The 19731-nt window shown below is 38.3% G+C and overlaps 1 protein-coding gene across 1 annotated transcript in view; it reads right to left on the bottom strand.

Annotated features, from left to right (window-relative positions):
• Window positions 1-224: 224 nt before the first annotated feature.
• The window catches only part of LOC124859614 (B-cadherin-like), a 51815-nt gene continuing 32308 nt past the window's right edge, over window positions 225-19731 (bottom strand). The window contains exons 4-18 of the mRNA XM_047352501.1: window positions 18564-18737; window positions 17152-17292; window positions 16595-16750; window positions 9196-9340; window positions 8599-8771; window positions 6330-6458; window positions 5943-6128; window positions 5502-5746; window positions 5001-5143; window positions 4594-4685; window positions 3922-4054; window positions 2337-2555; window positions 1548-1672; window positions 1179-1331; window positions 225-1033 (exon numbers count right to left, since the gene is read on the bottom strand). Coding sequence (XP_047208457.1) covers window positions 818-1033; window positions 1179-1331; window positions 1548-1672; window positions 2337-2555; window positions 3922-4054; window positions 4594-4685; window positions 5001-5143; window positions 5502-5746; window positions 5943-6128; window positions 6330-6458; window positions 8599-8771; window positions 9196-9340; window positions 16595-16750; window positions 17152-17292; window positions 18564-18737 — 2430 coding nt within the window. The 3' untranslated portion in view covers window positions 225-817. The remainder of the gene's footprint in view (window positions 1034-1178; window positions 1332-1547; window positions 1673-2336; window positions 2556-3921; window positions 4055-4593; window positions 4686-5000; window positions 5144-5501; window positions 5747-5942; window positions 6129-6329; window positions 6459-8598; window positions 8772-9195; window positions 9341-16594; window positions 16751-17151; window positions 17293-18563; window positions 18738-19731) is intronic.

The raw sequence follows: 19731 nt of genomic DNA on the forward strand, positions 1-19731 counted from the left end.
GATACTTATTTTTAACGGTGATCTGGTGTAAGCCCCAATAATCAATGCAAGAACAGAGAGACCCATCCTTCTTTCCTACAAAGAAAAAACCTACTCCCAGAGCAGAAGAGGAGTGGCGAATTATACCTGCCGCTAGAGACTCATTAATCCGGAGACAATCAGCAGACGTGAAACACCTGCAACCTCTTCACCCATGAGCTGCATCGCCACCTATGGACTAAGCAAAGTAAACAACAGGTAAAAAAAAAAAAAAGACAGAAAACCAACAGAAACTCCCAGACCCAGACAGAATGAAGGAATTTTTATTTAAGGATGTCAGAGTATTAAGAATGAGCCATTACAACAGAGTATTTTTTAAACACATTATAAAACAATGAAAAAAAAAAAAACATCCAAAATACAATATTTTACACAAATCTTACCAGTAAAATGGCAAATTTTTAAGTGCATATATTTTGTGAAGAATAAAAAAATAAACAATACAGTCCGAGACTGGATGCCTCCACCACACAACGTAGGGTCACTGACGCCATAGAAATAAAACATCCTGGATCAATATCCGAAAAAAAAAATCATAAGAATGTGTAACTTTTTCTGTAAACCTGCTAACACACATACACACAGCCCGACAGACAGACTCGACTGAAAACATAAACTTGACGGAGGCAAATATTAATTTTAGTCTTTGTCCTGCAGACCGTAACAAAAGAATGCTTGCAGAGGCACATAAAAACAAACTCTTTGACTTCAGAGCAGTGACTGTAAATTGCTAATAAAACTGACTACAAGTTAAACTGCGTGCACAGTCTGGGCACATTTATAGTAGCTCATCATCCTCTCCTCCTCCGTACATGTCGGCCAGTTTCTTAAAGCGGGGGCCCCATTCTATGAGACAGTCATAGTCCTGGTCTCCATCTTTCGATGAGTACAGAGACGAGAGGCTCTCTGCCTTGGAACCACTTCCTTCTAAATCAAACACCAGCAGGGAGTCAAAGGGGGGAGCAGTTGGGTCAGTATCTGCCACCTTCAGGTTCTAAAGTATGAAAGACAAAAATTTGGAATTTTCTATTATGTAGATCAGTTCAATCAGAAAAAGAACATGAACCAAACACAGGTGTTTCAAAATGAGATATCACAATGACAAACTTTTCCTCCGATTTTTCAAATGTTTCACTTACATCATCAATAAAGTTGCCAATCTCTTCTGGGTTGGTAGGGTGAGGTCTGTACTGGGGCCTGTTGTATGTAGTCAGATCAGTTGGAGCCATGTCACACCTGAGTTTATTTGAAGTGGTCATACCATAGTGGATAATGCTCTGATCATATTCCTGCTATAGTAATAGAGTTATGGTTGGGTTACCCTTTAATCCACAATCATCCTCTGGTCCATTTTAATTAATCAGAAGAAATACACTTGTTCACTGTTTTTCAATTATTACTGGTTTAGAACCACAATTTTGTCATGAATTTGAAAGAATTTTAACAACATATAAAGTGATATTTCAGCAGTATAAACATGTTCTTACCCTAACCAACAAACCATTTACCTGATCATCCTCTCCTCCTCCCTGTTCATCATAGTAAACAAGCTTATCTCTGGATCCATACTCTGTATCTGAAGGCTGGGTTGTTTTTGTTTTTTTCCATTTTGAAACCAGCACCACGGTCACCACTAGAAAAGAAGATTTCTTTTTGATATGTGGATTACTTGGGTTGCTGCTGACATTTGTTCATTATCTTCTGTTTTTTTCTATGTTTTCTCTTTAAGTACCAACTGTTCTGTGATAAACCTTTGAATGGTCACAAGCTGAAAGGCTTTGGTTTGGTTACAAAGTTGGTTTCTCTGTACCAGCAGTGTTGCTCAAGTTCCCACATTACCAGATGTTCTCTCCTCTTCAAGCACCTTGGAAGTTGGTGAAGCTGTGCCAGAAAAATGTGTATCCCTTTTGTAACCATTTCCAAACTCATAGAGTCAAGTCAATGACTTTTCTTCATAATCTGATCTTCAATTTGTTTTGATTGAAACTGGTATTTTTTATGTACAGCCAGGTTGTTTTAGAAAGCTTATTACTTTAGAAATTATCCTTCAAATATCATGATTTTAGATTTAATCTGGGTGTCATTGTTTGATTTTCAAGCCACCGTTGGTAAGCTCCAGTGCATGGCTGGTGTAATGTAGAACTGAAGCATATTTTGCTGTAGTTCTGCCATGTTATTTAGTATAACCAAATGTTGTTGTTTATGTTCTGGTCCAAATGTAGCTTGTGATTTCTTGTTTCGTGATTAAAGAGACACTTCTCTATTTATCTGGAAATGAAATAATATCTCAAACTCACCGATGAGCAGTAGCAGCACAACTCCAAGTATTACCAGGACGACCGGAAAACTGGAACCACCAATTCGCCAACTGGGGCAGCTCAGTTCTTCCCCAGTGCAATCACACACTGTAGCTGTGACTGTGCTGACCTGTGACAGACCCTGATTGTCAGAAACACTCAAAGCCACCCTGTATTCTCCACGAAGCTTAGAGTTTAATGTCAAGATGATGCCTGTCCCTGCAAGCAAAAGGCAAACAAAAACAGAATTCATTTAAAATGCCCCACTATAAGCAAACCCCCAATTCGTTGTAACAGATAGCCAGTCACAATGAACCTGTTTCTGCTGGAGGTTAAAAGGGAGTTTTTCCTCTCCACTGTCGCTACATGCATGCTCAGTATGAGGGATTGCTGCAAAGTCAACACCAGTGACTGTCCACTGTCTCTACATGCTCATCCAGGAGGAGGGAATGCTACAAGTCACTGACTGGATGCAATCTGCTGGGTTTCCTTAGATAGAAAAACATTTGAACCAATTTGAATAATAAGCTGAATCTGACTGCACTGTTTGATAGTTAGGATTAATTGGAATGTATGAACCTGACTTGAAATCTGTAGGATATGATTGGATTGACTTTGTAAAGTGCCTTGAGATGACATGTGTTGCCAGTTGGCGCTAAATAAATAAAACTGAAGTGAATTGAATTGAATTTGGAACCTCATTATTTTGATTTTTCCAGGTTATCATCCTCACTTTAGCAACTTCAGTGGGTCTTAACCTTCTCAAAAAGACTCCAGCAACAGACTGTAGGAGGTTTTAGTGTGAACGCTTCACAAGGAACTAATATTAATGTTGATATTGTATTTGAACTTATATTACATTGTACATCAGCTCCTTGACCAGTAGGACACACATGTCATACCGTTGTGGGTTTGTAGAAAACTAAAGAGCAGTGGAAAGCTAACAGTGAGTCAGAAAGGCCCCATCTGTTTTAGCTGAGAGAAAAAGACAACAGAAAATCTTATTGATGACGTATTAGCAGATGTAACACATCTGAAGCTATGTTGATTGGTTCTGACCCTTCAGATCAGTTGTGACTTATCAGTCTGCTCTAAGATGACCACGAATGGATTAAACTGCCAGGATATCAGGCTTTCATTTTGGTAACGGCATTAGAGGTGTATTACTTTCCCTTGCATTTCAAGATCTAATAGTTATATGAAAATGTTCCCAGTGGGTCAGATGATTAGATGGAAAGATACAACAAGAAGCCTCAGCCAAGATAAAATTGTATAGTAACAGCATTACCACAGAACACTGTAGATGATTACTGTCTTTATTGCCTGAGGATGTGATGTAGTGATGAAAGAGCTGTAGAATTTGAGGTGTAAACACACCAAAACCAGGGCATCACCTAACACACCTTGAATGGCTCACACAAAAGTTCACAGAGCAGATTATCTGGTCTTTACGAGCTTTTTTAGTAGGGATGTCTTTGTATGACGGAAACGCTTTCTAAAAGAGTTACTGTATTCCATTTGTTGGGATCATTTCATGTTCTTAGAAACATGTTTATATTTATTTTAGAATAAAATGTACTCATACTGGTGCCATTCATCCTAGCAGTCCAGTTAGCCTTTGCAGAATTATGTAGGTGGACGCTGAATGGAGAAGTAAAGCCCGGTCCATCTTTATCTGTTACAGTCAGAAGCTGAGGAGCTGGTCTCTTGTTACACACCTGTGGAAACAAAATGAATTTAAAACATTGATACTGATAATCATGTCACCGCACACCTGTAAATATATGTAAATGTATTCAGGATAGATATGAAAAGAATTCGAATTAAACTTAAATCCTCCTTATGTCATACCTGCTTGTGTTTTTGTAATATTACCTGGTCTAGTCCATTGTTCTCTGTCTCCCTGCACCCCAAGCCTACACCTGTTCTGTGTTTTCCCCTGATTGTCTTGTCACGTTTGTCATTGGTTCCCCTGCCGTTTAGTTTTTGTATTTAAGCCCATTTGTTTCCTTTGTTCCCCGCTGGTTTCTTATGTTATGTGTATGTGCAATCTCGTGCGCTGGGTACCCTGTCTGTGTCCTGCCATGGATAATAAAGACTCATCTTCAACTTCAGGAGTTCTTCCCTGCATTTTGGTCCATCAAAAACCCACTTTATGACACCTTAAGTAATTTAAGTGTAAACAAAGATTCCTATTAGATGTCATCTGCCTGAGAACTCAGGAAAAAACTTTCTGCTCTTGGGAAGAAACGCATACCTTAAATTCACGTTCGTCAATGGCGGGGGGGTTATCATTGACATCTTCAAGCTTGATGACCAAAGTACCAGTTCCTGTAGCTGAGATTTGATCTGCCGACAGACATAAATAAGGAAATTGTGAGTAATTCTTCAACAATCTACCGAGAAAGAAAGATTCTGAACTTCTTTTGAAGGTGCAAGGAAATACTTTAGACTCTTTTACAGAGAACGAGCTAAAGGAGAAGCTTTGACCACATGAGATAAAAATACTAAATACTTCACTTTTGAAAATCTCCCATTTGGGTTCAAACTCACAACTGACCATATACATGAATCATTTTTAGTGTATAATGTTTAATTTCATATTTGTTTCTGAAATGTCCTCCTATACACCTGCAGCACAAATCACTTAACCTTCACACCTACCATCATCATATGCACCAATAATTGCTGTGTATTTCTCCTCCTTGACAAACAGAGATTCTCTGTCCATTTGGTCTCTCACTGTGATTTTTCCAGTGTTTGTGTCAATGTTAAGCCAGCCAGCTGGGTCACTGATCATCTTATACCTGCATATTTAGGACATAAAAAATACATGATACCACCTTTATAATGTGAGCAATGTGACAGGTTAGATAAAATCTGCTGGTTTCCTTAGATAGATGTGATTACTTGCTAATATGTAATTCAGTATCAACTGAATCTGAGAATCCTGCATCATGATTTCTGTCACATTGAATTGGATTGGCAATTGAATTAGTTAATTTGAAGTCATTATAATTTTGAGCATTTGTTCAAAATTAAGAAATGATGAGTGCTATAAGGCATTCAAAATAATGCTGGAAAAAAGAGATTTGATGAATTCTGAAATAAAAATAACAAATTTCACTTCAAACAGATGTGATGTAAAGTTGGAGGTTTTCTTACATGACTTTCTGTTTGCGTGCAGTGTCTGGATCAGAAGCTGTGTACTGTACCACAGTATTGTCTAAAGAAAGGTCCTCTCTTTTGGACACTTGGTTCTCTTGTGGATCAAATATTGGAGGTTCATTGACGTCCTTCACAGTCACCACCACTGTAGCAGTAGAAGTGGGTAGAGGACTGACAAAAGGAATCTCATTCTCCACTGTAACCACCAGAGTGTGCTTACTGGTTTTCTCAAAATCCAGAGCCTAGTTTAATGGAAGAAAGATCATCATAGAACAACTGATCAGACATTAACAGCTCGCAGGATGCAAAATGTAATAATGTATGTCAACATAATTCTATATATATATATATATATATTAAAAAAACAACTAAAAAATAAGGAAATATTTGAGAGATTTAAACCAGGTTCCAACCGTAAGAACCTGCTGTTCCTCGTACCTTAGCAGTAGAAATGATTCCTTCTTGCTTGTTAGTTCCTGTTTTCACAGTGAAAAGATTTCCTGGATCTCCATCAATAATTCTGAACTTTGCATCCCAGGCTGGAGAATGTGGCTCATCTTCGTCTGTCACCAGCATTCGAACAACTACAGCATCTACTTTATTCTCTTCAACTGCTGCTGTATACTGAGACAATACAGAGGATGTGTTAGGAGTCATCGTTTGATTGCTGAAATGCAGAAATCAAACTAACCTTTTGCTATTTATTCTACAACTAAGCTTTTATTACATTATTATTACTGATGAAGCAAAATAAGACAACTCGGCAGTAACTACAACGATCATCTTTTTCATTTAAGCAGCTGTTTAACAGTGTGTTGTACTTACAGAGGGACCTGTAAAGACCGGGGCGTGATCGTTGCTGTCCGTCACCTTGATGATCACTCTGGTAAATCCAGTCAAACCTTCACCTTGGCTGTCAGCTGCCTGTACTCTCAGTGTGTACTGAGGGATTTTCTATGGGAAGAAGCCAAGATGTAATGAAAAGAAAGCAAACATGTAACATTTGTGCAGATGGTCCTTTAGACCTGGTTACATTTAACTAATTCCCTGAATGAGAGTCTTTGTGAGACCATCATCAACTGCAGCTTTGATACAGCTGGCTGGTTATCAACTCACTAAAGTTTTTATGAAACAGTACCTGAAAACCAAAGCTTTCAGTGGACAGTATGTGTATTATTATTTTTTTTTTTCAATACAGAGATGATTTTTCAGTTAGTAAGTGATGATTATAGTGATTATTTTATTTTTCACATATAATCCAAAAGTCCACCTTTTTTTTTATTCAGGAATTAATGCAGGTTATGTTTTACCAAATCAGAAATGTTCAAAAATCCTTTACATGAAGTTTAAGTCAACTCTATATATTGTTTTTTTAAGATTTTGTGGAACTGGGGGCTTAGCAGGAAGAAGGGCAGAGAGAAACGAGGAAGACGTGCAGTAAATAGACCTGGGTCAGAATTAGAACCTGAGAAAGCAGCTTTAAGGACCATAGCCTCTACATCTGCTCTGCCACTGCTCATGCAGCACCCACCTTTAAATCCATTGACGTTTAATTTGCCATGCAAAAAGTGTTGAGCTACTTTGGATTATTTTGAAAACTGATAAAGTCTTATATATTATGGGGTAAATATTAAAATATAAATATCTATTTTTGCTGAAACAAAAAAAAAGCTGAAATAAATACTTTCATTTGGCCTTTGTCTTTGTAAAGATGTAGTGAATATCTGATAATCCCTGCATTTAAATTGTCCACTCCTTCTATTTTGGGTTTGGAGGGTTTTCTGCTCCTCACTTTGAGGAGGACTAGTATTACTAAGACATCATGTTCTCAATCTACATTTAGGAGGTCGATTCTAAAGAAAAGACACGTTCTAAGGTATGCAATTAATTCTAGCATAATGAGCAAAGCACACTTTGGTTGGTAAATTGAGACTGTTATAACTGGTGCAAAACCAACAGTTTTTACTAAAAAGAACATAATACTGACAGTAAAACATGGTGGTGGATGTGTGATGGTCTGGGTCTGCTTTGTTTCTTCATAACTGATGGAACCATGAATTTTGCTGTTGAGCAGAAAATCCTAAAGGTGAATGCGCAGCCGTTAGTTTGGGACTCTAAGCTCAAGGGCACTTGGGTTATACATGAAAAAGCTGACCCTCCTCTGTGATCCTGATCAGAACCGGTTTGTAAAGGGAAAGCAAGCATATCATGGTGTCTGCTAGGTTCTAGATTTAATCCATGCAACATACAACTAGATCAAACACAGCAAAATATACTTTGCGTTTTCTAAGTTCGACTTGTGCCGTTGAATTAAAATACCGTATAACAGACCATTCTTTCTTAACTAATAATATTTTATTCAGACCTTTCTAACCATGTTAGCATACCTGCTAAGGCTGTCCCCTCTTAACCCCAGTTTCTCTGCTTGCAAACTGAACTGCTGGCTGTTACCATAAGGATCAACCACATCTGTCATTAGAATAAGTAATATTCAGTCTAAAATACCATTATTTACTATTAATATAATTTGGAATTAAATTATTCATACCCTTTTCAATAACAAGTAAAACAATCTGCATTCTTATTACAGCAATCAAACATTCTTCTCATTGCTGAGCAGCTTTTTGCATATTTCCATTGGTATTTTGACAATTTATTTTTGGTAAGGAGCTCCTTGCCATCACCCTAATCTCCAGCTCCCTCCACAGATTCTCTGACAGACTTAGGTCGGGTCTCTGGCTGGGCCGCTCCGAAATATTAATATTACTTTCAGTCCAAAAATTGGGAAAATTAGAATATTACTAAGCTAAATCTGCCACAGGTAACAAATCCCTGTTTGGCTGTTACTTGTCAAGATGGCATCTTTATTATTTAATTTTACTTTTATCTTTAATAGAAATGTAGCTCTCTGTTTTTTGCTTAAAATGCTATAAACACATTTGCGCCAAAACAATAATCCTCATGTAATTTTTTAAAACAATTTATAGGGCAAAGAAACAATATAATGATAATATATAAAATAATGTCATGGTAGGTCAAGAGTATTTCTTTTGTTTTCAGTCATACATAAGACGTTTCTTTTGAGAAGTCTCACCTCTCTGTCCAACCCAGCACCATAGACTCTGATGGTTCCAGTTTTTGGGTTGATGGTGAACATGAAGGGTGTTGGCTCCTCTGGCTCCTGGTGTTCAATACGATATTGGATGTCAGAGTTATCGGTATTTGGCTCATCAGCATCTGTGGCTTCAACACTTATCACCTCGAACCCTTATTGAGAGGAACATAGTGGGGACCTTTCAGTGCAGACGTTTTACTGAATTTTCAGAGAAATATGTTAAAAAGGAAAGTCAGAAATGTTTATGGTTGAAATTCTGTTCACATCCAGTTCTTTTACTAGGGGAGTCTTAAGGACAAATTTCTAGATGAGAATATTTTACACACAGAAAAATTTGTTTTTTTCTTCCAACAGCTTTCTTCAACTGTTTCGGGCTGTCAAATACTCAACATAGTGATGTTATCTGCTCAGTATTGTCCCTTGGAGCAATCCTGAACCCCTAACTGCCTGATTGCCAGTGTTTGAATTTATCTTGTTCACATGTCTTTCCCAGCTCAAATGAAACAATTATGTTTGTGAAACCTAGAAAAGGACATGAATATTCAGATATGCTTTATATGAAATCAGTGACCTCACCTTTTTCTGAGGACTCAGGAACTGCTCCAATGTAGGTCAGTTCTTTAAAAACAGGTTTGTTGTCGTTCTGGTCAATGACATTGATGACAATGTCCATAGGCTCCTCTGCTTTTCCCAAATCATCTGCCACAGCATGTGCTTGGAGCTGGCCAGAAAATGAAAAAAGAAAATCATTCCATAACCAATCAAAAATCTAAGAATAACCAATTTTTATTTAATAACAGCAAAGCATAAACATTGATAACATTTTCCCAGCAGTGTTTCCCCTTGTATTTTGATCTTGGGGTGTTGGCTGTTTGCACCCTGTTTAAGCACTATACATTTTTGACAGAACATTGTTGAGGAAAACTCTAAAATGTTTTATATTTATCTTCTACCGATATCGTTTCTATATCTATTTTTCCAGTATCTTCTTTAATTGTCTCTCCATCTTTCTCTTTTTGTCACATCTTTAATCTGGTTCTTTCTTTCTGGGGTGAGTGGACTGAGAGATTGAGAACTTCTAACTGTGCTTTTTCTATCTTTAATGTGTCTTTTTGTGTATTTGTCTTTGATTGAATTGTGTTGGTGAAGTTGATTTAAGAGTTACTGATTATTTTTCAGTAAGTAGGAACAACAAACAACCAGCAAAACGCCGGGAATGGAGTTTACAAAGCTTACGAGACAACAAGGTTTTAAAATCATACCTAGTTGTCCTAGCAGTACAGTGGAGGAGTGTAGTTTGGCGGTGGGAGAAGTTGTTGGTTGTAGCAGCAATCTGCTGCTCGGATGAACAGTGCAGTGGTTATTTTTGTTGATAGTGTAGAGATGGCAAACAAAGTGATTGTATTGTATGTTTTTTTTGTCAGTTTCTCCGTTGAGTACACCTGCTAAAAAAGTGACAATTGCAAATATTCTTCCGTTCATCAGTGATGACCTGCTGGAGAAATGTCACGGCACAGGAAAATTATTTCCCCAATCAGAAAGCTGCCTTCTGCAGTTAAAGCATGTTGTTTCACACAAAAGACAGGTCCTTATGATTCTGAATAAAAAGAATGAAGACCTTAATTTAGTGTTTAATGTGCGAGTGGAGGACTTTGATTATGCCATTTATGTGACTTGGGCACTTTGGTGTGTTTTGGTTGCGGAGAAGTTGGTCATTTGGTTCGAGGATATCCCGAAAAAAGTACGAAGAACAAGTTGTGCAGATTCAAAGTCAAACGGGGTTAGTTTCGCAGGGAAATCAAGGGGATAACTTTGTGGAAGAGCAGAGTCAGTGTTTACTAAAGTCTCAACAAAGGAAAACGAACACAGACGATGTAGAGGATATGGGAAACAGTCAAATACTGGAAGAAGATGATATTCAGTTTAATGCAAAAAGGAAAAAAAATGAGTTATAATGTGGTATTAGCTCTCAAACTGAAAATGAAGTCAGAGATGACAGAAATTGAAAATTCAGGAATGAGTCTGGAATTAGAAAGCAAGATGAAGAGGAGGAAGGGGAAGATGAACGTTGGACCTAAGATAGTTTGGCCAGTTCATCCTGTAAATCTTTTGTACCCAATCAACAGAGGAAAAGTTATGATGTACAAAATGTTAAACTTTTTTTGAAGATTATAAAGAATATGAAAAAGTAGAGGATTTGTTTCCTGACAAACCTTTTCTTTTATATGTGAGATCTCAGTTGAATCATAAAATTCCCATAGTGGGAGTGGTGGCCTAGTGGTTAGAGCAGGAGGTTTGTGTTCCGGAGGGGACACAAGGGGCTGGGTTTGCATCCCACAGATTGCCACTCTGGGTCCCTGAGCAAGACCCTTAGCCCCAGAATGCTCCCCGGGTGCCGCACAACGGCAGCCCACTGCTCCCTATAAGGGATGGGTTAAATGCAGAGGGTCTAATTTCACCTTGGGGATCAATAAAGTATCAATTATTATTAAAAGAAAAGGGGACTATACTGACAAAGAAGTTTACCGGTTAAAAAAACTGAAAACTTGTTTAAGTTTTCCGATTGTGCTTTGATGGACACCCCTACAAAGTTTTTCTTCTCATTGGAAAAAAAGAAAGGACAAGTTCTTCCATGGTTTAAGATCGGCTGCCGAGGTTCTTTTGACTGCAGATGGGGACAGCAGGCGGAGAGCAGCAGAGTTTTATGCTGATCTGTATAGCTCTGAATATGCTGAGGATGAAGAATGTTTTGATCATTTCTGCAGTGGTCTTCCGAGAGTTTCTGTGGAGTTCACCAAGGAGTTGGGAGAACCTTTAGCTCTGGACGAGGTTCATGCTGCACTGCAAAGTATGGAAGCACCTGGCATTGATGGACTTCCAAGTGAATTTTACAGGGCTTTCTGGTCGGACCTCTGCATCGACATCATGGAGGTTTTTGAGGAGAGCTTTGCTGAAGGACTTCTTCCTCAGAACTGCAGGAGAGCAGTTCTCACATTGCTACCGAAGAAAGGTGACCTTTAGGACATTAAAAACTGGTGACCAGTCTCTTTGTTGTGTACAGACTGCAAACTGTTGTCAAAAGCGCTGGGAAACAGATTGAAAAGGGTGATTGATCAGACTGCCTATCGAACACAAACTTACTGTATGCCTGGCAGGTCTATGCTTGATAATATATTCCTTATTTGAGATATTTTGGAGGTCTCTGGCTCATTTGGTTGTAATGCTGGTTTGATTTCTTTGGACCAGGAAAACGCTTTTAACAGGGTTGAGCACCGTTACCTCTGGAAGATTTTGGAAAGGTTTGGTCTCAGCCCTGAATTTATTGCCAAGATTATGGTTCTGTATGAAAACATTGAGAGTGTACTGAAAGTTAATGGTTGCTTGTGTAAAACTTTCAAGGTTACAAGAGGTGTTCGACAAGGTTGTTCTTTGTCTGGAATGTTGTATGCTCTTTCAATTGAACCAATGTTAAAGAATATTAGATCACATATTGATGGTTTAACTTTACTGGGGTTTGATATGTCATTTATTTTATCTGCATATGCTGATGATATCATTGTTATTGTTAACGGTCAGGAAGAAGTGACTAAGTTGGGGGAAATTGTTGATTTATTTTGTAAAATTTCTGCTGCACGTGTTAACCGGGCTAAGAGTGAGGCTCTAGCCATGAAAGGCTGACTTAAAGGGCTTCCTAAACTCCCTGGTGGTTTAAAATGTAAAAGAGGAGGTTTGAAATATCTCGGGTTGTACTTGGGGGATGAGGACACACAAAAAAAGAACTGGGAAGGAATGTTTGAGAAAGTGGAAGGAAGGTTAGGAAAGTGGAAATGGTTGTTGCTGCAAATGTCTTACAGTAGAAGAGTGCTTATTATAAATAATCTAGTTGCTTCTTTATTGTGGCATAAGTCAGCATGTTTGGAGCCCCCCTTCTGACCTACTCCAAATGATTCAATCCTCTATGATTAATTTTTTGTGGGATAATAAACATTGGGTACCCTAGGCTGTGCTCTTCTTGCGTAAAGAGGAAGGTGGACAGGGATTGGTTCATCTAGAGAGCAGAACTGCAGCTTTTAGATTACAGTTTATTCAGAAATATCTGCTGGGAAGGGAGGAGGATGTTTTCTGGAAACCATTGGCAAGTATTGTCTTGAGAAGAGTAGGAGGTTTTGGCTTGGATGTTTCTTTGTTTTTATTAAATTGCAAACTGATATGTCCTTATGAAATGCCAATGTTTTATAAAGGTCTGTTTAGAGCTTGGACTGATTTAATTGGAAAAGACTGGAACCAACGACGTCTTTGTTTTGGCTTCTAGAAGAACCTTTAATTTTCGGAGCACGGTTGGATGCACAGGATGGAGCTGGAGTTGGGTTGACAAGAAGATTGCTTGAAAAAAAAGTTCTCAAATTGAGACAAATTGTGGAGGTGGCTGGACCAAGAGTTCAAAACACAGAGACAACAGCTTCTTTGATTGGGTTAAAATCAGTTCGTATCATGCGGACAGTCTTAGACTTCTGGGTTGCAAATTCAACATTGGATGAAAAGCAGATGTTGATAGATTATTTTAATGGGAAATAAATTCCTAATGGCACACATCCATTTCCAGAAATAGGATTAAATATTGATTTTAGAGAAGGGATAGATCCTTTATTGAACACTCATAAATATTTAGATTTTTATATGTTGACTGGAAAATTATTGTATAAAATGTCTGTTCAAGGGTTGAATAAAAGACAATTGAGTGGAAGGACTGATACTGTTTGGAGAGAGAGATTAAGAGTTGAAGAAAATCAGAAGCCTGTATGGAGGGTCTTTTATAAACCACCCCTGAGTAAGAGGGTAGGTGATCTACAGTGGAGGATTTTACATGGGGCAGTGAGTGTTAATAGTTTTGTGTATAAGATTAAAATAGATGCAACGGAACTATGTCCTTTTTGTCAAAAAATAGAAACTATTTTTCATATGTTTCTTGAATGTGAGCGACTTGCGCCTTTGTTTATTTTGTTGAAAGATGTTTTTAAAAAATTTGGAGTTAATTGGTCTAAAGTGGCTTTTATTTTTGGTACAGGCTATGCTAAAAAAGCTATCAAGTGGAAACTGTTAAATTTTTTGATAGGACAAGCAAAATCTTCTATTTATATTAGAATAAAATAAGATGAACATTGTTTCAGAGGAAAAAGTTGGCACAATGTTCACTTTGATGGTTAAATATAGAGTTAAAGCTGAGTTTTTATTTTTTTCAATGATGAATAATCTGGAAGATGTCAGAGTAGTTTCCAGGAGGAACTGGTGGAGAACAATGAAACTCTGGGAGTATAAATACTGAGGTAGGTAGGAAAGTGGATTAATGAACCAGGGAAACTGGTCGGGAGGAATATGAGACAGCTGGAGAAAAAGGGAACTGAGGAGTGTGACCAATTTAACGCTCATTAGCAGGAATGCAGGGAGGAAACAGAAAACATCTTGGAAAACAATGAAATAAACTCCAGAATATAAACAGGGAGGAACCAGATCTACAAGGAAATATCAATAAACATATCTAACACCGGAATCCTGGGAAGTAACAAAACTAAACAGAAATAATCTAATAAACCTAAATGGACAGAAATAAAGCAAGAGAAGAACCTGACTATACAGAGAAGGTAAACAGAACACAAACTCAAAAACCTAACACTGGCAGATTATGACATGGAGTGCCCATGGCAACATTATAGCCATCCAAATCTGTTACCAAATACTATCATGTCTGTATTGCTTTTGCTCTCAGGCTGATTTATAATGATTGAACTAAACCAAAACTATTACCTAGAATGGCTTATTGGCAACAAACCATAAGCAATTAAAACAGGATTTAATGCAAACTTGTTTCTGACCTCTGACAGAACAATTCAATTCGATTCAGTTTATTTATATAGCGCCAATTCACAGCACATGTCGTCTCAAGGCACTTCACAAAAGTCAGGTTCATACATTCCAATTGATTAACCATTGAACAGTGCAGTCAGATTCAGTTATTTATTCAAATTGGATAAAAAGTTTTTCTATCTAAGGAAACCCAGCAGATTACATCCAGTCAGTGACTTGCAGCATTCACTCCTCCTGGATGAGCATGTAGAGACAGTGGACAGTCACTGGCGTTGACTTTGCAGCAATCCCTCATACAGAGCATGCATGTAGCGACATTGGAGAGGAAAAACTCCCTTTTAACAGGAAGAAACCTCCAGCAGAACCACAACCAGGCTCAGTGTGAGCGGCCATCTGCCACAACCGACAGTGTGTCAGATTTTACATTTTTATGCACTGCACCTCTAACACGGCACACCAACGAGAAAACATATGTACAGGACCTTCTCAAAATATTAGCATATTGTGATAAAGTTCATTATTTTCCATAATGTCATGATGAAAATTTAACATTCATATATTTTAGATTCATTGCACACTAACTGAAATATTTCAGGTCTTTTATTGTCTTAATACAGATGATTTTGGCATACAGCTCATGAAAACCCAAAATTCCTATCTCACAAAATTAGCATATCATTAAAAGGGTCTCTAAACGAGCTATGAACCTAATCATCTGAATCAACGAGTTAACTCTAAACACCTGCAAAAGATTCCTGAGGCCTTTAAAACTCCCAGCCTGGTTCATCACTCAAAACCCCAATCATGGGTAAGACTGCCGACCTGACTGCTGTCCAGAAGGCCACTATTGACACCCTCAAGCAAGAGGGTAAGACACAGAAAGAAATTTCTGAACGAATAGGCTGTTCCCAGAGTGCTGTATCAAGGCACCTCAGTGGAAAGTCTGTGGGAAGGAAAAAGTGTGGCAGAAAACGCTGCACAACGAGAAGAGGTGACCGGACCCTGAGGAAGATTGTGGAGAAGGGCCGATTCCAGACCTTGGGGGACCTGCGGAAGCAGTGGACTGAGTCTGGAGTAGAAACATCCAGAGCCACCGTGCACAGGCGTGTGCAGGAAATGGGCTACAGGTGCCGCATTCCCCAGGTCAAGCCACTTTTGAACCAGAAACAGCGGCAGAAGCGCCTGACCTGGGCTACAGAGAAGCAGCACTGGACTGTTGCTCAGTGGTCCAAAGTACTTTTTTCAGATGAAAGCAAATTCTGCATGTCATTCGGAAATCAAGGTGCCAGAGTCTGGAGGAAGACTGGGGAGAAGGAAATGCCAAAATGCCAGAAGTCCAGTGTCAAGTACCCACAGTCAGTGATGGTCTGGGGTGCGGTGTCAGCAGCTGGTGCTGGTCCACTGTGTTTTATCAAGGGCAGGGTCAATGCAGCTAGCTATCAGGAGATTTTGGAGCACTTCATGCTTCCATCTGCTGAAAAGCTTTATGGATATGAAGATTTCATTTTTCAGCATGACCTGGCACCTGCTCACAGTGCCAAAACCACTGGTAAATGGTTTACTGACCATGGTATCACTGTGCTCAATTGGCCTGCCAACTCTCCTGACCTGAACCCCATAGAGAATCTGTGGGATATTGTGAAGAGAACGTTGAGAGACTCAAGACCCAACATTCTGGATGAGCTAAAGGCCGCTATCGAAGCATCCTGGGCCTCCATAAGACCTCAGCAGTGCCACAGGCTGATTGCCTCCATGCCACGCCGCATTGAAGTGGTCATTTCTGCAAAAGGATTCCCGACCAAGTATTGAGTGCATAACTGTACATGATTATTTGAAGGTTGACGTTTTTTGTATTAAAAACACTTTTCTTTTATTGGTCGGATGAAATATGCTAATTTTGTGAGATAGGAATTTTGGGTTTTCATGAGCTGTATGCCAAAATAATCCGTATTAAGACAATAAAAGACCTGAAATATTTCAGTTAGTGTGCAATGAATCTAAAATATATGAATGTTAAATTTTCATCATGACATTATGGAAAATAATGAACTTTATCACAATATGCTAATATTTTGAGAAGGACCTGTATAAAACTAGTAGAGATAAAGCTTACCTTGTAACTGTTTTGTTTCTCTCTGTCCAGTTCTTCTGTAACATACAGATCACCAGAATTCTTGTTCATGGTGAAAAGACCAATAGGATGCTGGTTAGCTCCAGGGCCAGTGATTTTGTATTCGATCCTTTTGGTAACATGCCTATCAGAACGGATCTGGACAAAACAGACCAAGACTTTGTCAAATCAAGTCACTATTACAAAAAGCATAGATTTATTGCTGAATGTTTGACTTTATGTTTAACTTAAATCTAAGAAGATGGGGGTGGGGGTCTTGGAGTTTCCTTACGCATTTATGTTTTTTTAATTGGGCCTTTGTTACCAATAATTTCAGAATAAAAATAAGAAAAACTCAGTGTTATAACATAATAGCATGACATCTAAAGTTAATAGTTAAATTAATTTATTTCGATATTTAAAGAGAAATCTGTAACTGAGACCCAAATTGTCCTGTGATGAACTGGTGACCTGTCCAGTGCGAACCCACCTCTCGCATAATGACCAGGGGAGAAGAACTGTGGAGTGAACAGCAAAAAGCTTTCACTGCTTCTCTTTACCTGAGCAAGAAATAGGGGATACGGTCCTCTGCTATTCTCAGGAACACTGAGGGGAGGAAGAATCCAGTCTCTCTTAATTCTCTTCATTCCTTTAAAAGACTTAGGGAAATGCAACATTGGTACTTCCTCATCAGCTGTGTCCTAAAAAATATTTTAAATAAAGAGGATAAATGCAAGAAATTATTAAATTATATTTTTACCCACTTGCAGATTTGTTTTGCTACAGAAATGACAGAGACTGATATCCACAATGGCCACATTTTTACAAATTACAAATCAAGGCAGAAACAAATGCCCTTGGTGTGTTTCAGAGAGTTGCCTAAAACAATTGTAGTGTGGCTTAGTGTACAATGGCACGGTAGTCGCCATGTTGCATTGCAGAACATTCTCAGAACATTCTCTGTTGTTGTTGAGGGAACAAAAACCCTTAATGAAAAGATTTAGACGCAGGTTATGTTTTCAGTTTAAATACAGCAACAAAGTGCCAGTGTCTGACAGAAACAACTTCAGTTGCAAAATCTGTAACAAAGTCCTAAAGGTCTTATGTAATATGATTTGAGACCTTTCTTGTTAAAGACAAATAAACTTAAATTATTTAAAAAGGATTTATAATAGGGCTGCACGGTGGCGCAGTTGGTAACGATGCTGCAGCAAGAAGGTCCTGGGTTCGCTACCCGCCCGGGGGTCTTTCTGCATGTAGTTTGCATGTTCTCCCTGCGCATGCGTGGGTTCTCACCGGGTACTCCAGCTTCCTCCCATAGTCCAAAGACATGCCTGTTAGGTTAATTGGTCTCTAAATTGCCCTTAGGTGTGTGAATGAGTGTGTGCATGGTTGTTTGAGTGTTGCCCTGCAATGGATTGGCGACCTGTCCAGGGTGTACCCAGACAACCCCCCATAGACTGCTGGAGATGAGCACCAGCTTCCCCACGACCCACTATGGAAGAAGAGGTATAGAAAATGACTGACTGACAGACAATTAAACAGAATAAGTTTTTTATTAGAGAGGAATACTAACCCCATAGTTCTTTAAGTGTCCACACTCACAAACATAATATAAATTGATGCCTTTTAAATCCTAATTTCAGGCTCATTTTGCTAATAGGCAATGGAAGCATTAAAATTTGTAAATGAGAACAGGCACAATAAAATAAATTTTATGTGAATGTAAATAATTTGGCAAAGGCCAAGTTTCAAATACTGCATGATAACAATTGATATGATAATTGGTTGACGATGTCATGACCAACACATTTCGTTTAAACTTTGTTTCAGACAAAATGATGAATGAGCAAGCACTAGATCCTGTTCAAGCTTTGAGATTAGTTAAGAATGTTTAGATGCTCAGCTATGAACATGAATTCATCCCTTTAACCCGAGAGAACTGAACAACATTAAGCATCTCTAAACCTACCTGTGTGTTATTGGCTGAACCCAATTCAGTGTGATTGCATGGCTGGTTGTTGTTCTTGTGGTTTAATTGTTGGTAGAACACCATGACAGGAACACTCGTTTTCTGACCTTGTGTATTCAAGGAGTGGATAACGAAGTGTTGGGGCTGATCATGAAAAACAACCTGTCTCTTTACCTGGATGAAGAGAAGAACTACAGTCATTAGCCTGGTATTAAATCTCTGCAGGGATGAGCTGATAGGATGCTTCATCAATAAAACCCATCTATCAGTCTAAGATTGCAAACTTTCTCTACAGAAACAATAAAAATATGTTCCAAAATTAATTACATTCCGTGATTACAGTCCTACATTATCCCCTTTGTGGTTTCTGAAGGAACCTTTAAGAATGTGAATCTGGGGCGTGGCCCATGGTGTAGCAGTGCAGTGTGACCCATGTCCAGAGGCCTCGGTCCTCGACGCGGCTGTCTCCTTCTTCCTAAATCCTAAGTTCCTCATACCCATGGCAGATTTAGATTTGAGTATATTAATATGAGTAACATGTTTCTTCTGACTGCAAGTTATAGTAATGTTTTGGAGCGGCTCACCCAGATTACAACTTTAACTTGAAGAAAATCTGTGGACGGAGTTGAACATTAGGGTAACGACAACAAGGAGACCTTCCAAACTCAAAAATTTGAACCTCATTTCAAAAAGATGAACGCTTAAACAAACCATGGGAACATGCAAAAAATCGAATATATATATATATATATATATATATATATAAAATGCTATTAATGCACACAACACTTGTAGTAAAGAACTACATGGGTATTTGATAAGTATGTTTTGATATGTTATACTTGATTTCATGCAAAGTAAATAAAGATTTTTTTGCATGAACATACTGTGGTTCTATTTTGCTCCTTTTTAATAAAAAATATAATACAGATGATTTAACTTTTGTTGTTAATTTCACCCACACATGCCATGTTTCCTAAATTTAATATATTAAGCCCTATATTTGGGATAAAATGGCTTGTTCTTTGAAATATGTAAATAAATAAAAAAAGATAATTTCAACTGCTCTTTTGAACAGCTCTTTGAAGTGAACGGATTCTGAAGATTCGGTTCCCTTCACAGAGCCATAAGTCCCACCACTAGTGTCAACTGTCTTCTGGACATCTGT

This window comes from Girardinichthys multiradiatus, chromosome 22 (genome assembly GCF_021462225.1).
Source record: "Girardinichthys multiradiatus isolate DD_20200921_A chromosome 22, DD_fGirMul_XY1, whole genome shotgun sequence".
Lineage (NCBI taxonomy): Eukaryota > Metazoa > Chordata > Actinopteri > Cyprinodontiformes > Goodeidae > Girardinichthys > Girardinichthys multiradiatus.